We start from the raw sequence: 23998 nt of genomic DNA, 5'->3' as shown, positions 1-23998 counted from the left end.
GGATTATATGTGCACACACTAGAGTTTTTGATTCCTATATATTTTGTTTTTGAGTATTTTTCTAAAGAGGACTGCTCCAGCACCAACTGAAGAGGCATCCGCCTCCATGATAAATGGTTTATCAACATCAAACGATGTAAAATGGGAGCGCCAGCGAAGTGTGACTTGATAGAGATAAAGGCCTTGGAGACCTCCTCCGACCACAATTTGGGATTAGTTCCCTTCTTGGTGAGGGCAACCAGAGGAGCTACCAAAGTTGAGAAATGGGGAATGAACTGGCGATAATAGTTGATGAACCCCATAAAGCGCTGAACCACTTTGAGAGAATGGGGTTCCTGCCAGTCGATCACAGCCTGTAGCTTGGCGGGATCCATAGCCAATCTTTTGGCCGAGATGATATAGCCCAGGAAAGGCAAAGACTCCCTCTCAAACACACACTTCTGCAACTTGGCATAGAGGGAATGTGCCCGTAGGAGGTCAAAGACTTTGCAAACATCTCTCCGGTGGGAGTCTATATCTGGAGAGTAGATGAGAATATCATCCAGGTAGACTAAAACCGAGGTGGAGAGCATATCCCGGAAGATATCATTCACAAAGTCTTGGAAAACGGCTGGGACATTACAGAGCCCGAAGGGCATCACCAGTGCCCATCCCTGGTGTTAAAAGTCGTCTTCCATTCGCCCCCTCACGTATGTGAATCAGGTTGTAATCACCCCACAGATCTAGTTCAGTAAACACCATTGCTCCCTGAAGCCTATCAAAAAGCTCAGATATCAGGGGTAATGGGTATTTGTTCTTAACAGTGATGGTGTTAAGACTCCTGTAATCTATGCATGGATGTAATTCTCCATTCTTCTTCTGCACGAAGAAGAACCCAGCCCCTGCAGGTGACACTGACTTCCTAATGAATCCTCTTGCCAGATGGATGTACTGAGACATTGCCTCCATCTCCGGGAGAGACAACGGGTAAACTCGACCCCAGGGAAGCTCAGCACCAGGCAAGGGGTCAATAGGACAATCATAGGGGTGGTGAGGCGGAAGGGTCTCCACAGCCTTTTTGGAGAACAGTGAACACGTCTGCATAGGGCCAATATTGCTTGGGGAGAGAGGAAAGATCTGTGGGTACCTCAGTAGTAGCAACCTGAACGCATTCCCTCTGACATCTACACCCCACAAGATTCACTCCATCCCAAAATTCTGCCTGTGGACCAATCAATATGAGGGGAGTGGTACCGTAGCCAAGGTATCCCTAACAGGACCTCATCAATTCCCTCAGGAATGATGAGCAGAGATATAATCTCCTGATGAGATGGCGATATAGATTGAGTAAATGGTATGGTCTGATGTGTTACCTGTGAGGGTAGTGTCGATCCATTCACCACTTGTACGGTCACTGGTTTGGCGAGCATCACCAGGGGTATTGCGTGTCGTTGGGCAAAGGCAGATGACATAAACTTGCCCTCTGCCCCAGAATCCACGCAAAGCTCTACCGAATGAGTGGATGAGCCTATGGTAATTGTCTCCTTAAAGGAGTTTTGAGGCAAACATCGCCATGTCTAGTGTACCTCCACCTACTACCACTAGACGCTGACGTTTCCCCGACCGCTGGGGACATCGGGTGGCAAGATGTCCTGACTGCCGGCAGACATGACAGACCTTGAGTGCACGAGCGGTCCGGGACTTAGATCCCGCTTGTGACACCTCCATGGCCTCATGTGACTCGGGCGCCTGGACCCGAGATTCCAAAGGTTTGGTGAAGGTGAAAGCCAGCCAAAACCTCTGCCTACACTGGGCTCGCTCTAACCTCTGCTCATTAAAACAGAGGTCAATGCAAGTGGATAAAGCTATTAGCTCCCCCAGAGTGGCGGGAATCTCCTTAGTAGCCAAAGCGTCCTTCACATGGTCAGCCAGCGCCCTCCAAAATACGGGGATGAGGGCTTTATCCGACCACTCCTGCTCAGAAGCTAACGTCTGGAAGTGGACGGCAAAATGGCCGACCATGGACGAGCCCTGAGTCAATGCCAACAGTTGGAGTGCCATATTATGGGTGACTAGAGGTTCCAAAATGACCTGTTTGAGAGTGCTCAAGATCAGCGGAGCACTCTGCACCACATGATCACCACGCTCCCACAGCAGCATAGCCCACTCCAATGCCATGTCTGACAGAAGAGATATAACGAATCCCACCTTTACCCGCTCTATGGGAAAACATGCAGCCAGGAGCTCGAGGTGTATTGCGCACTGGCTCACGAAACCCCTACAAGATGCACTATCAACAGATTATTTATCTGGCAGTGGAAGGCGAGATAAGGTCGGAACAGTGCTGGAAGTAGACAAACTTGCTGCAGCCTCGCTTGCAGCATGAACAGCTATGGCGGAAACATCCACAGCTGAGGTTTTGCGCTCAAGTCCGCCATCCTGCCCTCCAGCTGCTGGATGTACTGCAGCAGTTGCTGTTTGTCTGCTATTACTAACCAGACCCTGGTGCTAGTATACTGTTAGGGCTAGCGGAACGCACCACGTAATAGGGTGATAGATACGAGGTGCTTTCGCAGCCCGGGGTCCACCGTGCAGAGATAACTGCTGCAAGTAATGGCTGATGGACACTGAGCTCACATGTGGGTTGAACTTCACCCAGTGTGAAATGAAAGCAAGCTCTGTTGCCTCACAGAGTCGCGCTGTACACAGGGACTAAAACCCTACCTAAAAATTGTGCTTGCTCTGGAACTCTTCTGTGCTAACTGCATACATGAAGGAACCAGATGCTAAGCCAAGGCTAATTGCCCCCACTGATGCTAGCTGCCTGCCTGAGTGTACAGCCCCAAGGCTAAGCAGACTCACACCACTTATATACAGTGTGGCAGAGTATCCACTGGCAACTGCCAAACACAAATGATACTAGCGCATGGCCGTGCGGCCATGTAAACCTTTTATAGCTGTAGCAGTTCAGGACCTTCCTAGTGGACCAATAGGAGCTGCTACAGGACATGAGCATGTGACCCCTGACCTCCAATTAGAGGTCTTCCCCTTGGCATGCTCAGGAGGGGAAAAGCAGGACTTAGTCCCAGGAACTCCTCGCTGCCGAACAGCACTAGTTATAATGGCAGAGCCTGGAAGGGCAGCAGTAACCAAACGTGCAGTATCTGTCCTGATCAGGTGCTGGGACTGACATCTCCATTGAGCAGGCTCCACTGCGGCTGGAGAAGAATGGGAGACCGCAGCGGACTTGGCTCCAGATTCCCCCTGTGCAGCGGCAGGAACTCGACGCCTAACAACATGTGTCAACATAAAGGCTCATATGAAACAATGGTTAATTTCTCGACCTGATAACCAATCTCGTGTCTGGCCGCAGGTATACATAAGATCCAGCTTTCACATTTTGCTTTGCTTACTGTCACTGAATAGAAACATTAATTCCTGAGGCTGAAAACTTCCCAGGAGAGAATTGTGCACATTAAACTGATGACCAATCAAATCTCTAATAAAACACAACAAAAAGATCACCGAAACTGGTGCTCCATGCTGGAAAAAGTCTGCATTCCTTAGAACCGTGGACTCTACTCTACATCGATTGGTCCAATAGTTCTTAGTCCGTGGCCATCTCCTCACACGATATACCAGAGTTCATAATTAGTTAACTCACTAAGTAACAGTTTTGCCTCACCATTGAAACTTACTATGCTAGAAATACATGGTATTTAATTGAGGATATAGGAAAATGACTTCTTAGGAACAATTTTGAAATGCAAACACTTAGCATAGGGTTGGAACATGTTTGTAAAAGCTTATTTAATGACTACTACAGGTGCACTGTTTACACTACAATCCCTGGTTTTGTAGTTGTCTAATACCCAGAAACTTTACATAGCTCATTAAAAGCATACAGGTTACTTTTTTTTTTACATTCTGAAGACAGTCGCAAGAAAATTATTTTTGCAACTTATTTTAGTTGACTACATTTCATTATCAGCTTATGGAAGTTAAAAAGTGTCTTCATCAACAATGTAGTCTTTGATTTCATTTTTTTTGTAAATATCTCTAAAAGGAGCCCAATATTTCACAAATAATATATTTTGAAAGTCATGGCTAGAGAAGCTGTGCTCCCTGAAGGTTAGCAGCTGATTCACCATCTGTCATAAGGCAGAATACCTTCTGTCTCATTTACAGTATAATTAGCATTTGCTAACACCTAACACCTTTATTCTCACACCTACAATATGCTACCATATTTTGTTTTCCAAAGTAAGATGCTGAGGCTTGAATTAGACACATATTATATTTTATTTGCATTCTTTTCTATTTTTTCCTCTTATTACAGTTAATTTAAGCATACATTTTTCAAAAGAAAGCATGAAAATGATTGCTCGGGAGAATCATTGTGATGTATGCTGAAAATGAATTTATTTCTGCGCATTTGTCTTTTCTAGCTCTCTACATAATTATATAGAAACATTTTCAACACCAAAGAGCGATGGATCCATTCAAACCTCTCCAAGTGTTCCTACAAGGTTGGTTCCTTCTTAGTTTTAATTTTATCATAGCAAATTATTACTTTCTGATGGAGTTGTTCACTTTTTCCCTCTTTTCCATCTGACTCAGACGGACATGACTTCTTCTCCCGCCATGACTTGACTTCAGAAATTACAAAAAAAACCCACACATATGACTTCTCACATTTCTAGAACAGTCCCCATCTATTCCAACCTGCACAAACTCCTGGTCCTACCGATACCTGAATACTGAGCCACTGCTTCTGTATGTGTCTATATTACTGAACCTGCTGTATAGTACAAAAACAGCACTCCTCTTAGTGCCCCACATAATAATTGCCACAACATTACACTGTAAAAAGCAAAATGCCTCATTTGTGCACTCTAGATGGTAAAACAATCCTCTAGAATATGTTAATATGCTGTGCAATTGTCCTAGAAAATAGTGCCCACATTTTGCTCCCTAGAATGTAATGTGACTTGCGTACCAATTTGACAGTCACAAAGTCACAATACCCTCAGTCTCTACACAATATGTCACCATAACTCCCTTATACACAGTATGATGTCCCAACAGCTGCACTGTAGATTGTATAATGTCCAGAAAGCTATTTGATGCCTCCACAGTAGTCCCCACACTGTATGATGGCCCCAAAATAGCCTCCACACAGTATAATGGCCCCTTTGTAGCCCTCACACTGTTTGACTGTTTGATGGCTTCCATACTGAACAATGTCCTCACTGTAGCTTCCACACTGTATGATGGCCCCCTCACTGTATGACGGCCCCCACAGTAGTCTCTAACCTGTGTGTGGCAATAATTTATTGAACCACAACACACAATAGCATACAAAATAGTCCCAGAAAATACCCACAATTCCTTCTGCTGAGTCGCCGGGATAAGAGCTAATTCATTTGTGAAATACCCCCACCAGTGGCTACCCGCTTTTGGCGGGCCCCCACAGCAAGAAGGTAACCACAAGCTTAGGAAGCTAATTGAGAGCAGTGATGTATGTGGTCAGATGACGATTGTCCCAACCTGGATTCTCTAAATGTCTTTGAGGGTTCAGTGACGGTCAATGAGGCAGCTCTGTATTTCTTCAGTTGGTGTAATGATGCCGTGATTTCTGTTATGTAGACTCCCTGAACACAGGTAGATCTTCCTTTTTATAGGTCACAACTTCTCATTCAGTCATTCCACCACAGGCTTGGAGGAAGGTGGAAAGAGGCCTTCCCTCACTGCTGGAGTGTTCAAAGAACATGCATAGATTGTCCTTTATACTGCAGAGTAACAATGGGTCAACATATTAAACAAACATTCAAATATTGCGCCTCTGTTTTCCAAAGATAGTAGAACAATACTAGGACTACTAGGACTGCAATACTAGGACAGATACAATAGCTAATCAGCAGTCAGTCAACAAAAGGCAGTCGCTGAACAATAATTCAATGACAATAAAGGGTCAATAGTCATTCTCACATGAACTCTAGCTCATGTCCCTGGGACAACTGAACTAATATGTCTGGATAATTCAGATTAAATGTGATGTACCACAGATGGCCTCCACATTAGTCCACACAAAACCAAAGAAAAAACAATATTTGCATATACCCTAATGAAAATAAATAAGTAAACAAGAAAGTGCATTAAATAATTAACATAGGGTACTTTGTAAACACTGTTTTTGACAAAAAAAAAAGCATAAAGCTGTTCCACCGCGGCAAGGTGTACCCATTAGGGACAGTAACTACACTCTCTAATGTTAAAACCTACCTAGTGTGAATACTATTGGCCTTATTTCAGTGGGATCACCATAATATACCGTGTGCTTAGTGTCCATATGGGGTTAACTTCCCAGTCCATATAATTTGTGGTTGCCTATGACCTTATATTGTTCATTTCCTTCATTTTCAGAATTCTTTTGTCCATGTTCTTTCCTCTTAACTATTTATAATGATATTTTGAAATAATTTAATCAAATAATTTTGTAGTAATTTTAAACGGGTTATCTGTACTCCTTTCCCTCATTGTTTGCACACTCTGTATAGTATCTGCCCCACTCCGTGAAAAGGGAGCCACACCTTGCCGCGGTGGGACAGCTTTATGCTTTTTTTGATCAAAAACAGTGTTTACGACATTTTACTCCCCTACCTTCTAAATATGTGTAACTCTCTGCAGAGAGGTGAAAAAGCGCCACGCCAGTTTCTGGAAGCCAGAATCTCTCTGATTTATAAAGAAGGGAAGGATCCGGAACAATGTGGCAGTTATAGGCCTATATCATTGTTGAATATGGATCTAAAACTATATGCGAGAATGATGGCGAACAGAATTGCGGTCGTGCTACCTCAATTAATCTCTTTAAACCGATCTGGATTTGTGAAGGGTAGAGAGGGGAAAGACAACACATATAAGGTACTGCACTTGATGCAATACGCAAAACTAAAGAAAATACCACTGGCACTAATGGGTATAGATGCTGAAAAAGCGTTCGATAGGGTTGACTGGACGTTTCTACAGGAAAGTCTATCAAAATTTGGCTTCCCCCTATCAAGCATAACTGCAATTATGGCAATGTATTCTGAACCCACAGCTAGAATCAAACTAAACGGGGCCCTTACAGACTCATTTCAGATCTGCAATGGTACAAGGCAAGGTTATCCACTGCCTCCTTTACTTTTTGTACTTTCATTAGAGCCACTTGCAAGCTATTCAACAATGCACTGATATAGAAGGTTTGAAAATTAATGGCATGCATTATAAAACAGCGGCGTTTGTGGACGACTTGTTATTAAATCTCTAAACCCTTAAAAAGCATTCCAGCCATAATTAATATTTTGGAGAGCTACAGCAAACGCTCTAATTTCAAAATAAACGAAACAAAGTCTGAATTACTAAATCTAGGATTACCAATCAAAGTAGTAGATAACCTTAAATCTGCATTTCCCTTTCCCTGGCAGACGAAAAGCCTAACATACTTAGGCATACAGTTATGTGCATCTGACAAAGACCTCTTTGCTCTTAATTTTAATCAATTATTAGTGGCCACAGCTTTACGACTCCGTTCCTGGAAAGACACATTCCTATCTTGGATAGGAAGGAAAAACATTTTAAAAAGCTTTAATATTACCAAAATTTCTTTATATCTTCAACATGCTTCCTATCCAAATTCCCCTCTCTTACCTAACTAAAGTGCATTCCTTATTTTTCAATGACCGTATATACTCGAGTATAAGCCGAGATTTTCAGCCCAAAATTTTGGGCTGAGAGTGCCCCTCTCGGCTTATACTCGAGTCACGGTAGCGGTGGGGTCGGCGGGTGAGGGGGAGAGGGCGCTGAGGCATACTTACCTAGTCCTGGCGATCCTGACGCTCTCCCTGCCGTCCCACGGTCTTCTGTGCTGCAGCTTCTTCCCTTCTTCAGCGGTCACGTGGGACCGCTCATTAGAAAAATGAATAGGCGGCTCCACCTCCCATAGGGGTGGAGCCGCGTATTCATTTCTCTAATCAGCGGTGCCGGTGACCGCTGATAGAGAAAGAGGCTGCGGCACCAAAGACCAGCTGTGACAGGCAGAGGGAGCGTCAGGATCGCTGGGACTAGGTAAGTATGTAATATTCACCTGTCCGTGTTCCAGCCTCCGGGCGCCGCTCCATCTTCCCGGCGTCGCTCCGCTCTGACTGTTCAGGTCAGAGTGCGCGATGACGCATATAGTGTGCGCGGCGCCCTCTGCCTGATCAGTCAGTGTGCAGAGACGCCGGGACCGGACGCACAGGAGCTGCAAGCAAGAAAGGTGAGTATGGCATTTTTTTTTTTTTATTGCAGCAGCAGCAATGACAGAGCTTTCTATGGCACAGCTATGGGGCAGCACTGAACGGCACACAGCAGTATATGGCAGCTATGGGACAGTACTGAACGGCACACAGCACTATATGGCAGCTATGGGACAGTACTGAACGGCACACAGCACTATATGGCAGCTATGGGGCAGTACTGAACGGCACACAGCACTATATGGCAGCTATGGGGCAGTACTGAACGGCACACAGCACTATATGGCGGCTATGGGGCAGTACTGAACGGCACACAGCACTATATGGCAGCTATGGGGCAGTACTGAACGGCACACAGCACTATATGGCAGCTATGGGGCAGCACTGAACGGCACACAGCAGTATATGGCAGCTATGGGGCAGTACTGAACGGCACACAGCACTATATGGCGGCTATGGGGCAGTACTGAACGGCACACAGCACTATATGGCAGCTATGGGGCAGTACTGAATGGCACACAGCACTATATGGCAGCTATGGGGCAGTACTGAACGGCACACAGCACTATATGGCAGCTATGGGGCAGTACTGAACGACACACAGCACTATATGGCAGCTATGGGGCAGTACTGAACGGCACACAGCAGTATATGGCAGCTATGGGGCAGTACTGAACGGCACACAGCACTATATGGCGGCTATGGGGCAGTACTGAACGGCACACAGCACTATATGGCGGCTATGGGGCAGTACTGAACGGCACACAGCACTATATGGCAGCTATGGGGCAGTACTGAACGGCACACAGCACTATATGGCAGCTATGGGGCAGTACTGAACGGCACACAGCACTATATATAGCAGCTATTGGGCAGTACTGAACGGCACACAGCACTATATGGCAGCTATGGGGCAGTACTGAACGGCACACAGCACTATATGGCAGCTATGGGGCAGTACTGAACGGCACACAGCACTATATGGCAGCTATGGGGCAGTACTGAACGGCACACAGCACTATATGGCAGCTATGGGGCAGTACTGAACGGCACACAGCAGTATATGGCAGCTATGGGGCAGTACTGAACGGCACACAGCACTATATGGCGGCTATGGGGCAGTACTGAACGGCACACAGCACTATATGGCGGCTATGGGGCAGTACTGAACGGCACACAGCACTATATGGCAGCTATGGGGCAGTACTGAACGGCACACAGCACTATATGGCGGCTATGGGGCAGTACTGAACGGCACACAGCACTATATGGCAGCTATGGGGCAGTACTGAACGGCACACAGCACTATATGGCAGCTATGGGGCAGTACTGAACGGCACACAGCACTATATGGCAGCTATGGGGCAGTACTGAACGGCACACAGCAGTATATGGCAGCTATGGGGCAGTACTGAACGGCACACAGCAGTATATGGCAGCTATGGGGCAGTACTGAACGGCACACAGCACTATATGGCAGCTATGGGACAGTACTGAACGGCACACAGCACTATATGGCAGCTATGGGGCAGTACTGAACGGCACACAGCACTATATGGCAGCTATGGGGCAGTACTGAACGGCACACAGCACTATATGGCAGCTATGGGGCAGTACTGAACGGCACACAGCACTATATGGCATCTATGGGGCAGTACTGAACAGCACACAGCACTATATGGCAGCTATGGGGCAGTACTGAACGGCACACAGCAGTATATGGCAGCTATGGGGCAGTACTGAACGGCACACAGCACTATATGGCAGCTATGGGGCAGTACTGAACAGCACACAGCACTATATGGCAGCTATGGGACAGTACTGAACGGCACACAGCACTATATGGCAGCTATGGGGCAGTACTGAATGGCACACAGCACTATATGGCAGCTATGGGGCAGTACTGAACGGCACACAGCACTATATGGCAGCTATGGGGCAGTACTGAACGGCACACAGCACTATATGGCAGCTATGGGGCAGTACTGAACGGCACACAGCACTATATGGCAGCTATGGGGCAGTACTGAACAACACACAGAACAATATGGCAGCTATGGGGCAGTACTGAACGGCACAAAGCACTATATGGCAGCTATGGGGCAGTACTGAACGGCACACAGCACTATATGGCAGCTATGGGGCAGTACTGAACGGCACACAGCACTATATGGCAGCTATGGGGCAGTACTGAACGGCACACAGCACTATATGGCAGCTATGGGGCAGTACTGAACGGCACACAGCAGTATATGGCAGCTATGGGGCAGTACTGAACGGCACACAGCACTATATGGCAGCTATGGGGCAATACTGAACGGCACACAGCAGTATATGGCAGCTATGGGGCAGTACTGAACGGCACACAGCACTATATAGCAGCTATGGGGCAGTACTGAACGGCACACAGCAGTATATGGCAGCTATGGGGCAGTACTGAACGGCACACAGTACTATATGGCAGCTATGGGACAGTACTGAACGGCACACAGCACTATATGGCAGCTATGGGGCAGTACTGAACGGCACACAGCACTATATGGCAGCTATAGGGCAGTACTGAACGGCACACAGCACTATATGGCAGCTATGGGGCAGTACTGAACGGCACACAGCACTATATGGCAGCTATGGGGCAGTACTGAACGGCACACAGCACTATATGGCAGCTATGGGGCAGTACTGAACGGCACACAGCAGTATATGGCAGCTATGGGGCAGTACTGAACGGCACACAGCACTATATGGCAGCTATGGGGCAGTACTGAACGGCACACAGCACTATATGGCAGCTATGGGACAGTACTGAACGGCACACAGCACTATATGGCAGCTATGGGGCAGTACTGAACGGCACACAGCACTATATGGCAGCTATGGGGCAGTACTGAACGGCACACAGCACTATATGGCAGCTATGGGGCAGTACTGAACGGCACACAGCACTATATGGCAGCTATGGGGCAGTACTGAATGGCACACAGCACTGTATGGCAGCTATGGGGCAGTACTGAACGGCACACAGCACTATATGGCAGCTATGGGGCAGTACTGAACGGCACACAGCACTATATGGCAGCTATGGGGCAGTACTGAATGGCACACACCACTATATGGCAGCTATGGGGCAGTACTGAACGGCACACAGCACTATATGGCAGCTATGGGGCAGTACTGAACAACACACAGCACAATATGGCAGCTATGGGGCAGTACTGAATGGCACACAGCACTATATGGCAGCTATGGGGCAGTACTGAACGGCACACAGCACTATATGGCAGCTATGGGGCAGTACTGAACAACACACAGCACAATATGGCAGCTATGGGGCAGTACTGAATGGCACACAGCACTATATGGCAGCTATGGGGCAGTACTGAATGGCACACAGCACTATATGGCAGCTATGGGGCAGTACTGAATGGCACACAGCACTATATGGCAGCTATGGGGCAGTACTGAACGGCACACAGCACTATATGGCAGCTATGGGGCAATAATGAACGGTGCAGAGCACTATATGCCAGAGCTATCTATGGGGCAATAATGAACAGTATGGAGCATTATATGGGGCACAGCTTTATATGGAGCATCTTATGGGGCAATTATGAACGGTATGGAGCATCTATTTTTATTTTTGAAATTTACCAGTAGCTGCTGCATTTCCTACCCTAGGCTTATTCTCGAGTCAATAAGTTTTCCCAGTTTTTTGTGGCAAAATTAGGGGGGTCGGCTTATACTCGGGTCGGCTTATACTCGAGTATATACGGTATATTTGGCAAAAAGGTAAATCATGCATTAATTCTAAGACCCTTACTCTGCCGAAAGACTTGGGAAGGATGGGTGCCCCGGATATTGTAAAATATTACCAAGCAACACATATATCAAGAACGATCCATTGGCTCAAAAAATTTGAATAATAAACAATGGTTAAACATAGAAGAAGCAATGTCCACTCTCCTGCGCTCCATTTTGCCTGGACAAAGCAAAGATCTGACTTCATGCAAATTAACAAATGTACACACAATAGCCACAGTCAAAATATGGAGGAAACTTTGCCTGGCCTTAGCCCCACCCCTTTCTCCACTAACTAAAATCTTAGATCTTTTGGACTCACTTCCCAATACCGCTACACATATACCAATAGAGCAGTGGCTTAAGGATAGTGCACTATTATCGTTACAAGAGTTAAACAAAATACCTGGACTCTCGGGTCTAACGTTTTTGCAGCATAGCAAACTTTCTCATCTTTTTCACCAAAGATATCGGTTAGTTGATATTAATAGACCTCTAAGCCCTTTTGAAACCTTATGTGCAAGAACGAAAACCCCTACCCGAACCCTCTTAATAATATACCAATCACTACTTAGCATAGATACACCATTGAAACATGCTTACTTAGCCAGATGGGAAAAAGACATAGGTACTTCCTTCTCTGAAACACAGATCAAACATATATACAGAAACTCGCACGGTCCCTCTACCTGTGTGCGTATTCAAGAAAATTCTTATTAAATTATCTCCAGATGGTATATAATGCCCAAGCAAACTCAGAGATTGCATTGCAATACAATCAATAACTGCCGGAGATGTGGAATAGAGGATGGTTCCTACATACTCATGTCGTGATCTTTTTCGAAGCTTATTCCAATCTGGAGTGAGATTACTTCTATTATACATAAAGTCTTAGGACAACGTATCGTTTTGAAACCGGAAAATATCCTTTTAAACTTTCCACTCTGGCCAAACGATAAAAATGCCTCCAAGATGGCTCAATTCATTTTGGCGGCTGGGAAATCCTCGTTTTTGTCATATTGGAACACTAAGAACATACCCACTTCTAACCAACTTTACTCCAAAATTGAACAACGGTTCCACATAGAAGAATTAGCTGCAAGAATGAATCATACCACAGATAACTTTCATAACACTCGGAAATTTTGGACCCAGTTTAGGACCCAGAATTCTTTTTACTCTACATTAATGCCATAAATTATTAAATATCCCAGGGTGTCACTCTAACCTAATCCTCTTACCCCCCCTCCCTATCCACTTATACTGTCCTTTTCTCCCTATATCCTTTTCTTTTCCTATATCTATATAGTTAATCTTTTCTCAACAAACTTGAGTCGGAGGACTCATTTTCAATAATGGTATATATACTCATTAATGATGGATAACTCGAGTTTACCGTACTATCTGGACACTTGTTCTTATGCATTTTGGTATGCTCATTCTTGGCTTATGCTGTTTTTTCTTGTTTGTTATCATTAAAGATTTCAATAAAAAGAAAATTGAAAGAAGAAGGAAAAACAGTATTTACTAAGTACCCTATGCTAATTATTTAATGCACTTGCTATTTTAGTTATTTATTTATTTATTTTCATTAGGGTATATGCACATATTATTTTTTCTTTAGTTTTATTTGTTTCCTTGGCCATTGTGAACATGCTCTTATATCATGCATGTTTTCAGGTCATACTCCATGTGAGATACTTAGAACTCCTAGAGTGAACCCGCAGATCCACGGCAACGAACCTCCCCCGGGTGAGCTAGCCAGATAGACCACCCCCTATACAGGGAGCGTTAGGGGCAGGCCCGAGGGAGACTATCGCCACGGAAGCTGGTACTAGGGGTCAAGCAGTAGGAGATCCCAGAGAAAGGAGCGGTGGGTAGGACAGACTGGGGGTAACAGGACGCAGGGTGGATTGGTAGGAAGGCGACACAAGACGGAGAAGGGATGGAGAGGTAACAAGACGGACTGAGCAGGAACGGCGAGGCAAGGAAGGCAAGGAACGGTGGGAAAGCTAGTCTGGCTGGGCTGAAAGAGACACAGGGCTGACCGAAGGTCAAAAGAGCACAAATGACAGACAGGCAAGGAGTAGAGGAAGGAATCACCTTAAATACATGGCGTGCAGGAGGACTTCTGGGTCAGGATCCTCCAGGATCACCGAGTGGATGTACGGAGCGCCTGTAGATCAGAGAGAGGAGGTGCGCGTGCGCAGAGGGAGGTGGAGTGAGAAGTGCACATGCGCACCCAGCGAGTTCCCGGAAGTAGCGGGGAATCATGAAGAGGAGGACGCAAGCCTGCAGGAAGAGCGCGCCGGAGCTGGTAAGCATGTCGGCGAGCAGAGAAGGAGGCGGCAGGCATTGCAGCAGGAACGGAGGCAGTGACACTCCGGCTCAGTTTTCTGTTTTTCTTCAGTATTCTTGTATTTAGTACAAGTAGGGTGTGGACCCCTTTTCACTGAGCTAGCAATTCATATATAGTTCTTCCAAAGCAGGGTGTCTGGTTGGAACCCTGCAACTCTCTGCCTCTATTCACACTAAGTAGGGTTTAACATTAGAGAGTGTAGTTACTTTCTCAATTGGGTACACCTTGCCACGGTGGGACAGCTTTATGCTTTTTTTTTATCAAAATACAGCCCCAGTAGAGTGATGCATGACAAACATAGCTTATAACATATACATGTTTTTTTTACAGTATCTCAGACATGCTGAAACTCTGTGAGGCAGATCCAGTGGATCTTCTCATTGATCTTGGATTTGGTATTGATGAACCTGATATCTGTAATAAAATTCCTTCCCGTTTCATCATGACACCTTCTGAGGCTAGAGGAATTAATACTCGAGTGTTTTTAGAGGCACAGAAAAAGCGTATGGAAATTGAGAATCCTAATTTGTGTGGTAAGTGTGTAGTGAAAGAGTTACTTTGTTACATAAAAAGTTCCAAAGAAAGGCAAGATGCACACAAGGAACGGACACAGACAATAGAGGGCCCCTGTGCAGAAACAATATGGGCTCTTTTATGTCCAATAATGTGAGATGACAGATATTACGTTGGAGGTGAAATCTGACCCCATTTCTTCTTTGGACCATGTGCAGCTGTACAGGTTACACCAATGATATGTCCACCCCTGGTGCACAAATTATCTATGCACTTAGCCTAAAGTATTTTTCAGGAGCTTTTTCCGATGACTACTTCAACATTGCCAAATGGCCAAATTCATCAAGCCAAAAATGTGCTTCTTCGGCCTCCATTTGAGTGGTATGTATTGATATACCATTTGTTTTACCATATAGTTAAAGCAGACAGAACTTTCTGATGAAGAGGTCTGCTACAAAAAATGTATATCATGTGGTATTAGTTTCTTTACAGCGGGAGCATATGGTGGCCGACTGTCTTGGCATCCATCCTGACAGTGGCCACCATTGGCATACCTCCTTAGTGCATGCAGCCAATAATGACAACAAACAAGTGTTTTATATAACATTTTATTGTGTGACCTTTCTTTATAGAAAACCTGAAGAAAGAAAGTTCCACTGCTGTACTAGGAATATTTATCAAATCCAGTGACATTTTTGCATTCATTTTACCCATGGGCATGGAAGTATGATAGCTGTAAACTGGTTGCTGCTAAGAGCAATGACTGCTCTTTTTTGCTGCAATTTATGTAATATATTTTGTGCAAACAGCATGACTGGATTAACCCTTCCAACTAAATATCAACCATTTAGGCTCGTGGAGATGGAGAAATGGTACGGCGCTATATTTGCTTGGCACATCTTGGGTCGTCTGATATCTGGGGATGGATGTTTGGACAGTGGGCATAACTAAGCATTGTGCCAACCAAATTTGTATCTTTGAGGCTGCTTCAAGATGATTTTCTGTGGTTCGTAAGGCCAAAGGAAGCATTATCTGCTGTTAGAAGTGAGCCCCAAAAAAGACCATTCCGTGTAAATTGTTAGAAACAGTATTAAACAGTTCACAAAAGATTTTTTTGTGAGGCATTGTAGAATGGCATGATGAGGTACAATTTCACATTTTGAGTGAAGATGCCCTCCTATATATGCTATTAGTGTAAAGAAAACAAAATTACATTACAAAGCAATTACAATGATTTATCAGTGTATGCTATATTTATCAAAATGGCACACATTGGAGTTACAAAAGCTGAAACAACTCTGTATGCATTTTAAGTTACTTTTTTCTCCTTCCTTATTGCCAGACATTCTGTATTTGAAAGAAAATTGTCTAACTCTTATCTAACCTCCTGGGCTGAAGATAGAGCAGTATGGTTAAAAAATTATGTATGGTAAAGAGCAAGTCAATACAATAGTATAAAGAGTTTTGTATGGTTATTAGATTTTCACATGCACACACATGGCTACCTTCTCGCACTTACCATCCCCTAAAAGTAGATTACTTCTCTTGTTCTCCTTTATTTAGTGCGGAATACTATCAGGATAATAAACTACTCAAAGTTTATTGATTTTATTGAATTCCATTGAAAAGTTGTGAATATTTATGAATGATCTAGTTGCTAACACTGGGCCATAGTTCACTATTTATATTTGTTATAGCTCTTTTAAATAGAAGTCCAGCAATGCCTTTACATGGCCAGTCCTTCCCTCCATTATTGAGAAATTAGCATTTGAATTGATTTGCAAATGAGACTGAAGTATTATGGTAGATTTGAAGCCTCCATCATTCCAGTTTTATTACCCACTCGCATTTAACTTCTTCCCACCATGCCATTTTTTTTCTGTTTTTTCCCCTTCTTCAGAGACCCATAACTTTTTTTTTCCACGTAACTGTACAAGGGCTTGTTTTTTGTGGGATGAGTTGTAATTTTGAATGACACCATTCATTTTATCATGTGACATACTGGAAAGTGGCACAAAATTCCAAGCGTGTTGAAATTGCAACAAAAATACAATTCAACTATTGTTTTGGAGATTTTTATTTACCATGTTCACTATACGGTAAAACTGGCAATATGTTTCTCCAGGTCAGTACAGTTATACAGATACCAAACATGTATAATTTTTTTTATTTAAATGGTGAAAAAAAATTGGAAATTTGTAAAAAGAAAAAAAAAAGTTTTTTGCTTGTGTCACCATTTTCCAAGATCAATAACGATTTAAATTTTCAGTATATGGGGCTATGTGAGGACTTATTTTTTGCATCATGAGTAGATGTTTATACTGGAATGCTTTTGGGATAGATACAATGCGTTGATCACCACTTATTGCATTTTATTGCAATGTTGCGGCATCCAAAAAAACAATTCTGGCGTTCCGATTTCTTATCTTGTTATGCTGTCTACCACTCAAACTAATTTACTTTATATTTTGATAGATCAAACTTTTACGTGTGCAGTAATATCAAATATGTATAGAAATATATTTTTTTAATTATTGTTTTAAAAAAGGGGGGGTGATTTGAACGTTTGTATTTTTTTAGTTTTCATTTTTTTTTTACTTTTTTCCACTTTTTACTGTATTTAATAGTCCTCATAGGGGACTTGAAGCTGCAATCATCTGATCGCTTGTACTATTATGCATATTGTGCATCAGCACTGCTAAAAGTCATAGGTTTCCTTTTAATGCTGACTTTCACAGGTGAATAGTCATAACAAGCATGTAGGTCATCCTCAGACCCCCAACTGTCATGGCAACCAATCGGTGCCCCACGATCACATAACGGGTGCAGAGATGGGTGCGTGCAATGACGCATGCCCTTGCCAGCGTGTAGTGAATGCTACTGTCAAAATGATAGTGGTATGTAACAGGTTAACAGCAGCTGTGCTCCACCTGTGGCTGTTTGAAGTGGATGATGGCTGATTAAATCAGCCATCATGAGCCAAAAAAGATGCAGGCTCGGTATGCGAGCCTGCATCAAAGGCAGGGACATGACATTTGGAGGAAATGTACATCATATGGGGATGGCTCCTTTGCATGAAGTCATACAGCCTTCAATCAAACTGGAGGAGACAGCACTGTGCGGAGAATACAGCTGGAGAGAAAGAGGCTTTAGATCAACCATAACCCTTTACCCTCAAATGCTGATTTCTCAGACTAATGATGAAAAGGCATTGCTTGACTTGTCTACATGAACATATAAATATTTTAAGGGGACTGTGACTGGTCAAAAGTGCACCATGACTTTACGGACACACTGTATATGCAGTGGGAAAATAAGTATTTGATACACTGCTGATTTTACAAGTTTTCCTGCCTCCAAATAACTAAGAGGTCTGTAATTTTTATCGTAGGTATACTTCATCTGTGAGACACAGAATCTAAAAAGAAAAGACAGAAAATCAAATTGTATGATTTTTTTACATAATCACTTTGCATTTTATTGCATGAAATGAGTATTTGATCACCTACCAACCAGCAAGAATTCTGCCTTTCACAGAGCTGCTAGATTTTCTTTTGAGATTCTGTCTCTCACAGGTGAAGATAAAAATGACAGTTGTCTTCATTCAGCGTCTCCCACTCCCACATTACTTCCTCATCCCACCCTCTCTCTGCTGGAGTCCCCCAAGGCTCTGTTCTAGGACCCCTACCCTTCTCAATCTATACACTTGGCTTGGGACAACTCATAAAGTCCCATGGATTCCAGTACCACCTCTATGCTGATGACACTCAGATCTACCTCTCTGGCCCAGACATCACCGCTCTGCTGTCCAGAATCCCAGATTGCCTATCAGCCATATCCTCCTTCTTCTTCTCTCGCTTCCTCAAACTCAATGTGGACAAATCTGAACTCATCATCTTTCCTCCATCCCATAGATCTTCCTTACCTGACCTATCTATCGCAATCAATGACATCATGCTTTCCCCTGTACCGGAAGTCCGCTGCCTCGGAGTAACCTTCGACTCTGCCCTATCCTTCAAACCGCACATCTAAGCTCTTTCCACCCTTTTCTGCGGCCTCCCTGCTAATACCCTTGCACCTCTCCAGTCCATCCTTAACTCTGCTGCCCGACTAATTCATCTCTCTCCTCGCTACTCCTCTGCTTCCCCCCTCTGCAAATCTCTTCACTGGCTCCCATTCCTTCAGCGTATCCAGTTCAAATTACTAATACTGACCTACAAAGCCATCCATAACCTATCTCCGCCATATATCTCTAAACTAATCTCCCGATATCTTCCCTCACGTGATCTCAGGTCCTCCTAAGACCTCCTTCTCTCCTCCACACTTATTCGCTCCTCATCCAACCGCCTCCAAGACTTCTCCCGAATATCCCCCATCCTCTGGAATTCTTTGCCCCAACACGTCCAACTATCAACCACATTCGGATCCTTCAGACGGAACCTGAAAACCCATCTCTTCAGAAAAGCATATAGCCTGCACTGACCCAGCTGCGGCCTCATCACCACCGAAGCTACCACCTCACCAACACCGGAGCTCCTGCAACCCTCAACCTACTGTCTCCTTCCCCATAATCCCGTAGAATGTAAGCCTGCAAGGGCAGGGTCCTCGCCCTTCCGTATCAGTCTGTCATTGTTAGTTTGTTTACTGTAAGTGATATCTGTAACTTGTATGTAACCCCTTCTCATGTAAAGCACCATGGAATCAATGGTGCAATAGAAATAAATAATAATAATAATAATAATTCTTTGTAGGTGGGAAAGCTTGCAAAATCAGCAGTGTATCAAATACTTGCTTTCCCACTGTATTTTACAACCAGGAGAGACATTTCAAAAGGCAAACAAAATTTTGGATGAATAGTAGAAACGATGACCAGATCAGTGAATCTTTGTCACAGGACAATACATATTTTTCAATAGTGTAATATAGAAAAGGAGTAAAGGTAGCTTATTGATGATGATAGAACATCTAGATTCATCAGCCACCTAAATATACTAAGCAAAAATCATGATCAGAAAGGGAGGAATACAAGAGACATACACAGGGAGACAAGGTTACCGATTGAATAGGTTGTGGATATTATATTATATATATATTTTGCCATAGACTATTAATATGATCATTTGATGAAGCAATACTACATTTTTTTCTATTTCCACTACATCAAAGCAGTTTGCAGTGTATTCCTGAAGTTTCATAGAACTAAGAGTACGATTACACGTGAAGTGAATTTCCTGCTGAAAATTATCATTAAATCCACAGTGGCAAATCTATGTCAAATACTTCCAATCTTGCCTCTGAGTTCCTTGTGGAAAACAGAAAAAAATGTAATATAAAAGCACACTACTCTTGCCTCCTGACCTTCTTGTGTGACCACTGCAGCTAATCCAAGACTTTAGAGGTCATATGAGTAGAGGAATTATTGTGGGAGGCTAAGTATAAAGAGACCAGTAGTGGACCAATCAAGGGAGCCATGGATATACCAACGGGAGGTAGGACAGTGTTTTGGGGGGAATGGAATATTTTACACACAAAAAATGTATGAATATTTTCACTTCCCCAAAAAATAATCTTGTGAATGTTCTGCTGCAAAAATTGACATGCTGCAGATTAAAAATTCTACAGTGTAGGTCAATTTATTTGCAGAAAATTTGCTAGCTTCTGGAAAAGATGTGTAGAAATCCCATTCACTTTGCCAATACTGTCTTGTCTTCAGCTGCAGACTTTTCACAATTGCTAAGGTTTGGGATGACAAGTTTTCGGAAGCTTTGTTCTGTGGAGTATATACCTAATAACCAGTCTATTGGTAATTCAGGTTTTGAGAATTATCTCTTATTGTCTCTCTTAGGCCGCTTTCGACAGCTGGAAGTCTTAGAACAGGTAACAAGTGCATTTTCCTCATTGTTAAATAACCTTCACACTACTCAAAATAATGGTGGTCAGAAAACTAATTCTGAGAGAAAATCAACCCTGACTCCTGAGAAGAGAAGAAGAATACAACAGCTTCTTTGGAAATTATCCAAACAGATGAAAATAGCCGATGAAAACGTAAACCCAACTATCACTAAATCACAACCGGAATTACCTAAACAAGACCAAACGCATACAGGGCCTTTGAAGGAATTTAGCAACCTAAAGGTCTTCAGAAAGCGAAAACATTGTACTGATGAGACAGGTTTGGAGACTTTGTCCAATGGTTGCAATGTGAATGTGCTATCCAAGGAGCAAGAATCTGAAGCGTGTTCACTTTCTACATCTATGACACAAAGCATTAATCTCAACATGGCAGGCAAAATCCGAACACTCAAAGGCTCCAATGTGCTTTCCAAAACAATCAAAAAAACTGCTCAGCAAAGACTCCAGGCAAAAGATCCAGAGTCATTTGAAATGGAAGAGGTAAGCACTGAGGCATATTTATTTATTTGCATTGAATTCTTGTAATGTCTTCTTCACCCCAACCTTCTTAGCTATAAATAATGCAAGCGACCCCTCATCAACAGGAATGTAAATCCTTAAAGTCCATCATTTTGTGTTTTCTTTCTTTTACTCCATGGGTATGTATCTTTTACTAGGCAAAGCCCTTTTTGTTTCTTCCTAGGGGCAACCGCTTCAGGAAAACAGTGGCAGTTTTCCTGAAGTTGCACCACGGCTGGCGTCTTTTTCTCCATAGCGGACATTGCCCTAAGACAGATGATGTCAGCTATTTTAACCATTTCAGAGGTTCCAAAACCCAAAGCGGTTAATGCACATGACATAAGATGAAATATAGGGCTTGCTCCACCCCTGACTCACAGGCTGCATTGCGGCTGTGTGGTCTACCATTGTTAGTGGTTCATCACTGGGACGAGTGCAGGAGCTGCCTGCTATTTACATTCATTAGTGTGGTCCATAAATGAGACCAAAGTATTGCATGCTGCAATTTTTGTTCCCCACAGTCCATGGTCCATATGAAAAATAGTGTGCAAAATGAGCCATGTGCCTTTCCTGCGTGGTGCCTGGTGGACGCGAACAGCACACATCCATAACATATGCTTATATTAACAAATCCTAGTAAAAAGGCAGTAAACATCCAAAGAATTGGCAGGATTTTTTTTTTGTGTTTGTGGATGGCAAAGACCCAGATTTATCTGTCTTGAAGAATCAATATAAACCACATTTTTTCAACATTTTATGTCTTTTTATCTGTTTATGATCTGTTAGCAGAATTGGTTACATAAATCAATGTATTAGTATCTGCTGAAATCATGCACAGGTCAGTGAAATGATAAAAAAAAATGCTGAAAATTAACAAAAGCGTGTACACAAAAATAAGGCTGAACTCTGCATTCAATGTTTGTCATTTGTTTAAGCTGAGCAAGTTTGTCAGCTGCAAGTAATGCAATTATAAAGCCACTAGGTCATCTTATTTCACTTGGCTATATAAGCACATAGCTGCAAGCACTTGCTGACACCTTGGGTTTAAAAAAAAGTGAGAGCTACAGATGGAAAGTACAAGCTACATGAGCAAATTTAAAAACGGAACAAAAAAAGGCCACATAACATTATAAAAAAAAGATTGAGGTTATTTTAAAAGATTTGCAGTAATATAAGGATGGACTGTAGTTTACAAATTACCTTCCAATTAAATTCATATACATTTCACTTCATCTGTTCACAACTTTCATGTATATTTTTTATTGTAATCTACAGTTAATGTAAAGCATCAAGTCATAAAAATAAAGCATTTAATACAAAAGTATAAGGAATGAGAATTATAGAGAGTGTATATATTTACAAGATAAAGATGGTGAGCTTTTTTTTTACACAGCTCCACTCACGTATCTGGTATGTGTCTGGTATAGCAGCTCAGCCACATTCATGTGTATACCAGATACAATCCAAAGACTGAGGTCACAAACTTCACCTGCCGCTATGTTCTATTTAATATATTTTATATGTATAGCCTGTGGAAATATGTGGAAATAAGTGAGTTGCACAACTGCTTAGCATAATCCCTTTATTTGTCCAGAATCAGACTTCACTTATAGCTAAGTTCTGATGACTACCGTATTTTTCAGACTATAAGACACACCGGACTTTCAGACACACCCAGGTTTTAGAGGTGGAAAATAGGGAAAAAAATATTTGAAGCAAAAAAAAAAGTGGTAAAATTTAATAACATACTATTATATATAATAACACCACATATAATAGTATGTTATTATGTTGGAAGCCAGGGGTAGAAAATGGTGCTGCGTGACCAGTGTGGCGGCTGTAAAGTACTACATGAAGACGCTGGAGGGTGAGTATAGGAATGGGGGCACAGGGCTTACAGTATATTTAAAGCACCACTGCCGAACTGAAAAATAACACTGGAGTGCTGCTTTAAGATCCCATTGGGAGAACTACAACTCTCAGCATGTCCTGCAGATCCTATGGCATGCTGGGAGTTATAATTCACCACAGGAGTTGCAGAGTGCTTTATTGTGTGTTGTAAAGACTAACCTCTTAATTGTGGCAGCCAGCCAGCCACTGTGGTGAGGTAAAAAGCTGGAGCATCCCATGACTGCACACACAGAGCCCTCCCTCTTGTTCTTGTTGCCTCTCCACAGCACAGGTCATATGAGGAATCCTACAGATTCTAGGAGGGAGTCTGAAGGACCTGTGATGACATCAGAAGAGGGAAGGCTCTGTGCCGTCATGTGATGCTCCAGCCCGCCCTCTTCATGACATCACACAGGTCCTTATGCCTCAGCATCCAGCACAGCCAGGCAGGTACGAAGCAATCTTGTCCCCTCTGGCCCCTGCTCCTGTCCCCTCCTCCACCGGATACACAGATCTCCCCAGCAGCTGCAGGAATCCGGGAATCCGGTGCTGGGGAAACCATGTGTGTCACTGCTTAAGTGGAGTATTCAATGGCTGCTCCCTGCTCACTGTTCAGCTGACAGGTGGGCGGGGAAGCGGCTAATGAATATTAACTGCACTTTAATCACAGGGACCACAGCTGGATTCCGGGCAGCTGGGACATTTTTCTGCCTCCTGCAAGTGGGATCACAGTGCGATCCCACTCGCTGCTGACCCCTCACAACATGCT

At 43.5% G+C, this 23998-nt stretch overlaps 1 protein-coding gene across 5 annotated transcripts in view; it reads left to right on the top strand.

The window, feature by feature from the left end:
* The window catches only part of ITPRID1 (ITPR interacting domain containing 1), a 360448-nt gene that overhangs the window by 182767 nt on the left and 153683 nt on the right, over positions 1-23998 (top strand). For all 5 annotated transcript variants that reach the window (XM_069730308.1, XM_069730306.1, XM_069730305.1 and 2 more), the window contains 3 exons: positions 4428-4508; positions 14746-14948; positions 20774-21321. In XM_069730308.1, the coding sequence (XP_069586409.1) occupies positions 4428-4508; positions 14746-14948; positions 20774-21321 (832 nt within the window). The remainder of the gene's footprint in view (positions 1-4427; positions 4509-14745; positions 14949-20773; positions 21322-23998) is intronic.

Source organism: Ranitomeya imitator, chromosome 6 (genome assembly GCF_032444005.1).
Source record: "Ranitomeya imitator isolate aRanImi1 chromosome 6, aRanImi1.pri, whole genome shotgun sequence".
NCBI lineage: Eukaryota > Metazoa > Chordata > Amphibia > Anura > Dendrobatidae > Ranitomeya > Ranitomeya imitator.
Note: the sequence above shows the minus strand (reverse complement) of the source record. Positions and strands in the feature narration are given on the sequence as shown.